The sequence below is a fragment of the Hibiscus syriacus genome, unplaced genomic scaffold (genome assembly GCF_006381635.1).
Source record: "Hibiscus syriacus cultivar Baekdansim isolate YM2019G1 unplaced genomic scaffold, ASM638163v2 tig00113302_pilon, whole genome shotgun sequence".
NCBI lineage: Eukaryota > Viridiplantae > Streptophyta > Magnoliopsida > Malvales > Malvaceae > Hibiscus > Hibiscus syriacus.
The window spans coordinates 179,636-189,372 of record NW_024063454.1 but is presented as its reverse complement, the minus strand read 5'-3'; the positions used below and the strand labels follow the sequence as shown (position 1 = coordinate 189,372).

Below are 9,737 nucleotides of genomic sequence, written 5' to 3'. Positions count from 1 at the left end.
TAAGGTGATTATAAGATAATGTTTGTTCTAAATATTTATTAACCATTAACAATGTACACACTCGCAAACATTAACCGTTGTCAATTATTTTTCCTCCAATCATGAATTAAAATGATTATTTTGTCAAACATTATAAATAGATTTTAACATTACGCCACTACTCTTTTATTTTAAAAGAAATTTATGTAATTTCATAAATGATAGAAATTTAAGATATATTTAAATATGAATATAACAAATTTATATTATATTCTTTATTTATTTTTTTGATATTCTAAGGTGATTATAAGATAATGTTTGTTATGAATATTTCTTAAACATTAACAATGCACACAACCGTAAATACAGTTACTTGAACTCATGACCTCAGACAATGATACTCCTTTTTTTGTGTGAATACAATGATACTCCCTTTAACTATTGTTTTAAATCTTTCGTAATTATCTCTTTATTTATTTATTTAAAGAGGTATTTCAAAGAATTAAAAAGATAAATACAAAATTATCTCTGCAGATATTTAAAGTTTGAAAAAAATTTAAGTTGAGATAATAACAAAGTTATTCTTTATTTTCTTTTAAATAAATTGAAGGGTAAACTAAACAAATGGTCATTGATGTTTGAGTAAGTTTTCATTTTTCCTATTAAAGTTTCAAAAGTAATAAATTAGTCGCTAACATTATCGATTTATAACAAAACGATCACTCACCGTTAAAAATTGTTACAGGAGTAACGTAATGTTGATGTGGCCAGACGGTCAATATTAACGACTAGTCAAAATAGTGGACCATTTGACTTATCTCTTTAAACCCCCTCAATCCTTAAAATTCCAACTTCACCCTTATTTTTTGCTACTCATCTTGGCTTTTGCTTCCACACAAAAAACAATAACAATAAAAGCAGAAAAAAATACATCTATAAATCCACACATGGTGACTTAAACTTCCAGTCTTCTTCTTCTTTCACGTGGTTTCTACGCTTAAAACCTTTCAAATAGCTCTTTAGAAAATTATACCATTAAGCATATTATAATTTTTGACTTAGTTATTTGTAGTTTAAAACATGACTGCTCTTTGGGAAATTATACCATTTTTAAATAGCTCTTCTTCTTATTCCATGTGGTTTCTACAGCTGTATCACTTATTTTATAAATGATGGCTTGTGGAGACGGAGGCAAAGTGGAGCATGGGTGGATTTGTTCCATCAACTGAAGAATACCTTAGAACTGGAATGGTATCTATTGCTATGCACGCCATTGTTCTTACAGCTTTGTATTTGTCAATTCTTAGCTAACAAATTTCAAAGTTAAGGCAGGAGAATACTAGACTTACCAAATTGTCAATGCATATACCTCGTTTACTCAGTGATAAACAAAGCTATCAGGTGAAAATTATTGAGTTTTTTCAGATATTCTTGTTTATTTTCAAGTGAGATCATTTCTAATAATTTATCCGGGTAATTACTGACAAAATGAATAAGAAGAGAGGAAAATGAACCACGCGAAAGAAGAAGAACTGAAGTTCAAGTCACCATGCGAGGATTTACAAATGTTTTTTTTTCTGCTTTCATTGTCATTGAATTTTGCTTGGAAGAAGAAGTCAAGATGAGTAGCAAAAAATAAGGGTAAAGTGGGAATTTTAAGGATTTAAAGGGTAAAAGAGATTAGTCAATTGGTCCACCATTTTGATCCGCTATTAGGGTGTGTTTGATTGGGGGAATGTGAGATTCCCATGGGAATGAAATCCACATTCCCCCGTTTGGTTAGCTGGAATGTCATTCTCAGTAATCTTACATTAGCAATAGTGGATTTTTTTGGGGGTATATTACTGGGAATGTCATTACCCCTTTCATTAGGTATTATTGATTATTGGCGTTTTGGACTAAAATGTCCTTAATTTTTTTTTCTTTCAAAAATATTTTTATTCTGTCATTGAATAATAAAAATTCTACGAAGGTTAAATTACAAATTTATCCTTAAATTATTTTAGATTTACAAAAAAATCTATAATTAAAATTTTATATGAAGTTCAGGGATTAAAATAAAATTTTACCCTTTCATTAAACCTTTTTATATTTTTAATTTTGTAAAAAAAATTATATAAATTTTATGAATTTAAATTTTTAAAGAAAATACATAAATATTTTCCAACTTGTTAAAAAAACAAATATATAATAAGGACAATTTGGTCAAATATACATTCCAACAATCTTTTATTCCTTTAACCAAACACAGTAATCTTACATTCCTGCTAAACCAACCAAACACAAAATACAACATTCCCAATAATCCTATTCCCTGGTAATCTTTTATTCCCAATGATAATCTTACATTCCGTAAACCAAACGCACCCTTAATGTTGATCGTCCAGTCACATTGGTATTTCGTTACTTCTGTAACGACTTTTTAACATTGAGTGATTGTTTTGTTATAAATACATAACATTAGTGATCAATTTGTTACTTTTAAAATTCCAGTGAGAAAAACAAAAATTTACTCAAACATGAGTGACCATTTGTGTTTCAAACACTAATGGGTTGTTTGTTTGCCTCTTAATGGAACTATTCAGTGCTTAAATGTTGAACCGTTCAACATTCAGCGTGTTTGTTTCGTATCTCTGAATAATTCAGTGCTGACTGATTCAACAAAACAGTGCTGAATGATTCATCACAGAAGTACATTCTGAATGATTCAGAGGTATTATCAAACAGCATGTCACATTCAGAGCTAAGTCATACAAAGCCTCTGAATCATTCAGCATTTGAATCATTCAACGCTTAGTCATTCTAAAATAAACAAACAGCCCCTAAGCCACTTACTGTGTTTGTTAATTAGCTAACACACATTATATATTGTGTTAAGTTAATAAGCCTAATATTTATAATTGAATTACAATATTTTCTTATATCATATATATATATATATAATTCACGACTTAAATCTGAGCTAATTGAGAATATGATAGAATATAAATAATTTAAATACATCTAATAGATTATTTATAATTAATTCAATATTTAAATATTTTAAAATTAAATTTATTTTTATCATATTTTTAATTTAAATCAAAAAATAAATTTATAATTGAATCTTAAATTATTTTTTCTTATGATTATAATCAGTCGCGGATCCAAAAATATTTTTAGGGTATGGATGCACGTACGTACGTACGTATGTACGCATGTATGCATGTATGCATGTATGTATGTATGTATGTATGCATGCATGTATGTATGTATGTATGTATGTATGTATGTATATTAATCACATAAAATTTTAATACGAGGTGGAAAATTAATATTTTAGGGTTGGCACAATCATTAAAATATGTAATTGTCCAAAGAAAATTGGAATTTCAGGTGGACATGTGCCCACCATGAATCCTTAATGAATCTGCCACTAATTATAGTTTGAATCTTAAATTATTTTTAATGATTTCATATATATATATATATATATATATATATAATCATTAAAAAGTAAATATAAAAAAACTAATTTAAAAATATTAAAATCTTAAAACAATTATAAATAATCTATTAGATTTTCTTAGTGATTCAAGTGTTTTCATATTTTCAATTGACCTAGGTTTAAGTTCTCACATATCCATTTTTATTTATTTATTTTTCTATCATTGACTATAATCTATGATATTTATAAAATTTTGTAATTCAATTATAAATATTAAATTTAGCTCACGGGTTAAAGCTTGTATTGTCTCTAACAAAGTCTTAAGTTTGAATCCTATCTAAATAAATTTAACTTTAGCAAGATATATAATACATGTATTCACTTATTAACAAACATGAGAGATGTTCAATAGTTGAAGTGAGGAGCCACCCATGGTACCAGGTTTGAATCCCCCAGGTAGTAAACTATATTCATATTTGTTTTCTCTTCAATTCAGAAGGTAATTAAGTGGTGATGTATCACAATTTAATTGAAGAATTATATTTATTGAACTAAAATAAAATTAGGATCAAATTTAGAGAATGTATAAGTATTAAGGATTAAATATATAATTCTACTAATTTTGTTAATTGTACTTATGTTAAATGTTAACTACATATGGCTTAATTGAAAATAGGAATGAGCATAGGATTCAAACATGACGGGTTTCGACATGACTCGATTTCATCGGGTTAATTTTTTTTTTAAATTGAGTTCGAGTTGGGCCTGATCGAGTATTTTTATAGGTAATGGTCGGCTTGGGTCGGGTTCGATTTTAGGATGAAAAATATCAGACCCAACCTAACTCAAAAAATAATTTTACCTTATATATTTAGGGATAATTACAATAGTACCCCTCTATATAATGTTTTTCAATTAAATCCATATTTTTATTGAATAAAAAATATTTTTTAATAAATATATTATTTTGAGTCGAGTCGGGTTCAATTTTATCTCAAAAAGTCGGGTCGAGTTCAGGTCGGGTAGAGGGTGTATATTTTTCGGGTCGGGTGGAGGATGTATAATTTTTGGGTCGGGTTGGTTTGACCGAAACCCGACCCAAATTCGACCCATGCGCATCCCTAATTGAAACTACTTATAATTATGTGATAATATTGTAAAAATTAAAAGTATAATGGTCATATCAACATCAACTTCATAGTTATATGATCATTTGAGTAGTTTACCCAAGAAAACAAGCTTTCACAATTACCATATAATAGTCCTGTTTTAAACAAAGTGAAAAATAAATAGGTTAATTTGATGGAAGCAAAGTATATTGGGGCAGAAAACTAAACTGTCCATACAAGAGGGTCTTCTGTTGCAATTAAGTAATTAATGTTAAAAGCCGAAAAATGTCCCTGCTTTGGTCTTTGAGAACCTCTGTTCATAGTTCTCTGTTCTACTTGCTTCATTTCAACCAAATAAAAAACAAAATAAAAATGATAGAATTAATCAGTCGACGGCATTTAGAATCATTCGTCTCCGTTTTCGTCACAGTCCACCCTCATGAAATCTCTGCTTTGCTCCATTCTTCTTCATGCTTCTTCTTTGTAAGTTTTATTACCAATCTTCAATTTAACTTTACCTAAAGATCATATTTTTGAATTGCTTTTTCCTTCCCAGATTTTGAGTGCTTATTTTGTGGTGCTGCCATTAAGGGATGAAGGAGCAATTTCATTGGGCTTATCCAATTTGCCTGGATTGTTTGTTGGGTCCTTAGTGTTGACTTTGATAGCTGCTCCTATTTCTACTCTTATCTTCTCTTTGCCTAATCTTTCCAAAGTCAGGGTAAATTTCATTTTCTTTATTGTTTTTGTTCTTGGATTTTGGAATTTTACTGAAATATTGAAAATAGGCAGTCTTTAGTAGGAGTGATCATCTGATCTGAGTAGACTAAAAAATTTTCAAGTTATTTGAGTCATGAGTAGTATTTTATAACTCAAAAGTTATTTGAAAATAGGCAGTCTTTAGTAGGAGTGATCATTTGATATGAGTCTTTAGTCTATTTGAATTTAATTGTAAATATTTATAATATTACGATATTATTTGATTCTAATTTATACGGTCTTTTATAACTATATATAATATTCATATATATTTCTTCATTTTTTTTCTAACATGATATACTTATATATGTAGAGTAGAGTCAAACTTGAAAATCAATTAAAATGTTTCAAATTATTAGAGATCTATTTTTTAACTCGATTCGAATTTGAAATTTTTTTGGGTCGTGTTTTACTCCCCCTATTGTTTAGTTTAAGGATGAAGTGATAAGTTTGGCTCATTAGCAGTTTTTAAACTCGATTTGAATTTGAATTTTTTTTGAGTCGTGTTTTACTCAGCCCTATTCTTTAGTTTAATGATGAAGTGATAAGTTTGGCTCATTAGCAGTTCGTTTTGCTACTTTTTTCCTTTGGAGAGTGGAAAGTTAAAGAGAGGTTGGTATATAAAAACCAATGGTAGTTTTGAAGAATCAAGAGTTTAACAGTTTAACTTTCGTAGATATCAAACCGCATAATTTTACTTAATACAAGTATGATTGAGTTGCTGTTTGTTTCTCTTGGTTTATGTAGAGAACTATGAGTTATGACCTAGTCATAGTTCAGTAGAGTGGAGTTCCGGGACGGATGAATTATGGCGCCATTCTCTTTTGTTATTGTAGTTGATGATGTTGGTGATCAGTTGGAAATCATTCTGCATATGAAGAGTAAATTACTTGTATATGGTTCCAGAAGTAGTGTCTTGGGAGAAATGAATTGAAAAGTTTAGCTTTCTTTGTTGTAATTATGGTTGATAATGTAGCTTTTGCATCACTTGGTCTATGTAACTTTTAATTGCCAATTATTTGACTTAAACACTGGAAGGTTACTTTCTACGATCACTCACATAAATGGACTTGAAGATGAGACCTTTAACTTCCATAAGTTGAGAGAATACCACCATACATGTGACGATTGGAAGGCTTTCTTGTGTGTTAATTTTTGCGCTTTAGCATTGAACCAGATAATAATGGAAATTGTTTTTTGATCCGCCTATGGTTGTTTTAGTAATTGTATCAGGTTGTATAACTATATTTCTTATTAATTGCGATTTTATTCTTTACGTTGTCATTGTAACCATTTATAACTATGTTTCTTACCAGTAGGATTCTTCATTTTTTGTTATATATCATCCTCTTATCGGTGGTTCTTGAAATTCCAGGCGTTGGTTTTTATACACAGGTTCTTTAGTGTATCACTTGTTGTGTTCTTCATCCTATGGCATATTTCATCAATAGAGCCTTCACAATCCAATTCAAAGGTAAATCCAAAGTCCACATGGTGGTGCCATTCTCATGTTTGATCCTTGTTTGTCATCATAAAATCGGTTCTTCATTTTGTTTTGTACTAACATGTGATGCAATTTTTTTGTAGAATTCACTTGGGCTTTCCACCGAACTTAAAGTCGCTATCGATCAAGACAGCCCTATTGATTCTAGAGGTTGGGGAAACCATGGTTGGTTGTATGTTTTAGTTAGAATTGGATTGTTCCTCTGGGTATGAGAACACTTGATCCATTTGTCATTAGTTTTGCCCGCCAACTATTATCTAGTATTTTGATATTAATAATGGAAACACATTTTTTTGGGTTTGAATGGAAGGTTTCCCTGCTTAATCTTATTACAATATCTTCAACTTGGGCTAGAGTAATTGATGTCACAGAATGTGAGGTATCGATGATTTCACAAGTTTTTTCCCATGAAGATTAAGATATCTTGCTTGTGCTCAAATTCCGTTTTGCATTCAGTCAGGGTCAAGATTGTTCGGTTTCATTGGTGCTGGTGCTACGCTTGGCCAGCTCTTTGGGTCTTTGTTTGCCACAGGAATGGCTTGGCTGGGGTCATGTATGTATGCCCGGTTGATTATTTGAATGCCGGATTGTCAATGTTTGTTATTTTACTAGTTTTTCTCCTCTCTTTCCTCCCACCGTATCTTTTTCTTTTGTCAACTTTGTGCCATTTAATTGCAGTTCTTCTCCTATTTGCTGCTGTTTTAATGGAACTAGCAGCACAGTCGTCAAAAGGGATCAACAGGGATATAGTTCTTATCCCTGAAGAGTTATCTCCTATCGGGTTAGCTAAATCGCCATGTCTGTGGTTTTGTTTTGTGTGTGTTTCTTGTGAACCTGCACACATGAATTTTGAGGATTGAGCCTCATATTTTCTAACTTGGTGTTTCCTTATGGAAGAGCTGACATGGATCAACCAAAAGATGATGATGATGAGCAAACTGCATCAACTGTCGAAGTTTCTTCTCCTGAACTATCTACCACTCCTGTGAAGCCTCAGCTTTGGGCTATCTTAGATGGATTGCGGCTCATATTGTCATCAACCTATTTGTTGCATGTGTCATTGTTCCTCTGGTTGAGTTCAGTTGTCTCCTCTTTCTTCTATTTTCAGGTAAAAAATGCTATCTTGATACACACAATACATATAGCTTGAATTTGCCTACATGCACCAAATTTTATTGAGATTTTTCTTTTTGGTACTTGCATGCACCAAAATTTTCAATTAAACAAAAAGAGTCCATAGCGTTTAATTTGTTACATCGGGTTGTTCTTACCTAGTGTTGTGTCCAATAATATGCTTGGTCGTGGTACAATTTTCTAATTTTGCAGAAAGTGAATGTCATTGCCATGACAGTTGCAAGTTCGGTTGGAAGAAGAAGATTGTTTGGCCAAATAAATAGCTTAATTGCTGTTTTTATCCTCACAGGACAACTTACCTTAACGGTATGCTATGCTTACTATGATTTTTGCAGTTTGTTTTGAACTAAAATATCTACTCATCACAACAAAGAAGATAAATTATTTTCTTGGTGCTCGTTGATGTCATTCTTTTTCATGTCTATTGTCCTATGGGGTCCAAATCATCTCTGGCTATGCCATTTGATCAAATTACGATCCTAACTTTTACTGCTATTGTGTCTTCACATGTTACAGGGGCGGATTCTTACCTTTGCTGGGGTTACTACAGCTCTATGTTGCACTCCACTTGTTTCCTTAGCTAATCTGGTTGCAGTTGCCTTATGGCCAACTTGGACAGTAGTTGCCATTTCCGAGACTCTAAGAAAGGTCTTTCAACGTCGACCATCTTTTCTTTTAATCTATTCTGTTTTTTCTTTCCTTTTTATCTGATTTATACGGAACTTGGTTTGCTTACCGACATTGTTATGACCGTTCTACGTCTATTACTATGCAGGTGGTCAATTATGTTGTAACCAAGCCCGGAAGAGAACTCTTGTTTACCGTTGTTTCTGAGGACGAGAAATACAAAGCTAAAGTGCATAGATTCTATCATTGTGTCCTTTATGTTTCTGCTACTTTATTTCGATGAATTTCCGATGTTTTATTTTTTTTAGCGGGCATGCAGCATATGTCAATCATATGTTAGTATTCGACTTCCTTTTACTTTAGAACCAAACCTCTTGTGTTTCAATTGAGCATCTCAAGTATTTTTCGAGTCCGCTAAGAAGTGAATTAGTCTGTGAAATGCTGAAAGCACTTAAATACGGTTTGCCTGTACACCTGATGTTGCAGATATGCATAGATGTAATCGTCCAGCGACTCGGGGATGCTACGGCAGCCGGTATATACAAACTACTTTTCACCAGGCTCAACGGGCGAATATCAACAGTTTCTCTCTATGCACTCCCTGTATGTCTTCAGAAATCCATCAAGCGGTCATCTGTATTCATACATTTATTAAACTCGTCTATATATCCTTGTCCGTAACAGAGCTGATGAAAGTGTTCCATCATTTTTATTTCCTCCAGGTTTGTTACTTTGGATTATCACAGCGTTTTATTTAGGACGCCATCAGACACATTTAGCGAAGCTCCAAGTTGGATCCTCTTGTTGAAAATTTTCTGAAACATGATTTGTTGTACGTTTCTCCGTAAATTGAAGAATGAGCAGGTCTAGATCCTTACATATGTCAAATCATTGCCAGATGTAACATATTCTACGAGCCGCTCGGATCAAAGCATTTGCAGAAAGGAAGTGCTATACAAGTGGACTACTATACGAGTCTTATTTTTATATTTTCCTTTTCATTCGGATATGAATGTTTGATATACGTGCAAGTGTTTAATACGAATAAATTGATTTTTTCATATTTAAAGGTTGTCGAATGGTAAATCTAGGTGAACATAAGGTATTGTCTGTTAAAACACTTTCAACTATTTGACAATGAACACTCATATCCTACATATACGATGCTCGAATTTGAGATCTTAAATGATAACAACCA

At 31.7% G+C, this 9,737-nt stretch overlaps 1 protein-coding gene across 3 annotated transcripts; it reads left to right on the top strand.

The window, feature by feature from the left end:
• Nucleotides 1-4,841: 4,841 nt before the first annotated feature.
• LOC120186157 lies at nt 4,842-9,531 on the top strand. Of its 3 annotated transcripts, XM_039190173.1 has the most exons (13): nt 4,842-4,998; nt 5,072-5,236; nt 6,650-6,748; nt 6,862-6,984; nt 7,089-7,157; nt 7,235-7,331; nt 7,457-7,559; nt 7,676-7,886; nt 8,105-8,218; nt 8,429-8,560; nt 8,688-8,768; nt 9,026-9,142; nt 9,262-9,531. In XM_039190173.1, the coding sequence occupies exons 1-13, from the start codon at nt 4,888-4,890 to the stop codon at nt 9,295-9,297; spliced, it is 1,458 nt and encodes a 485-aa protein (XP_039046104.1). In that variant the 5' UTR covers nt 4,842-4,887; the 3' UTR covers nt 9,298-9,531. The 3 variants fall into 3 exon arrangements, 2 of the variants coding, with proteins under 2 accessions (XP_039046104.1, XP_039046105.1); XR_005522185.1 differs by lacking the exon at nt 9,262-9,531 and having other exon boundaries at nt 8,688-8,874; nt 9,026-9,111; XM_039190174.1 differs by lacking the exon at nt 9,262-9,531 and having other exon boundaries at nt 4,843-4,998; nt 8,962-9,142.
• Nucleotides 9,532-9,737: the final 206 nt, after the last annotated feature.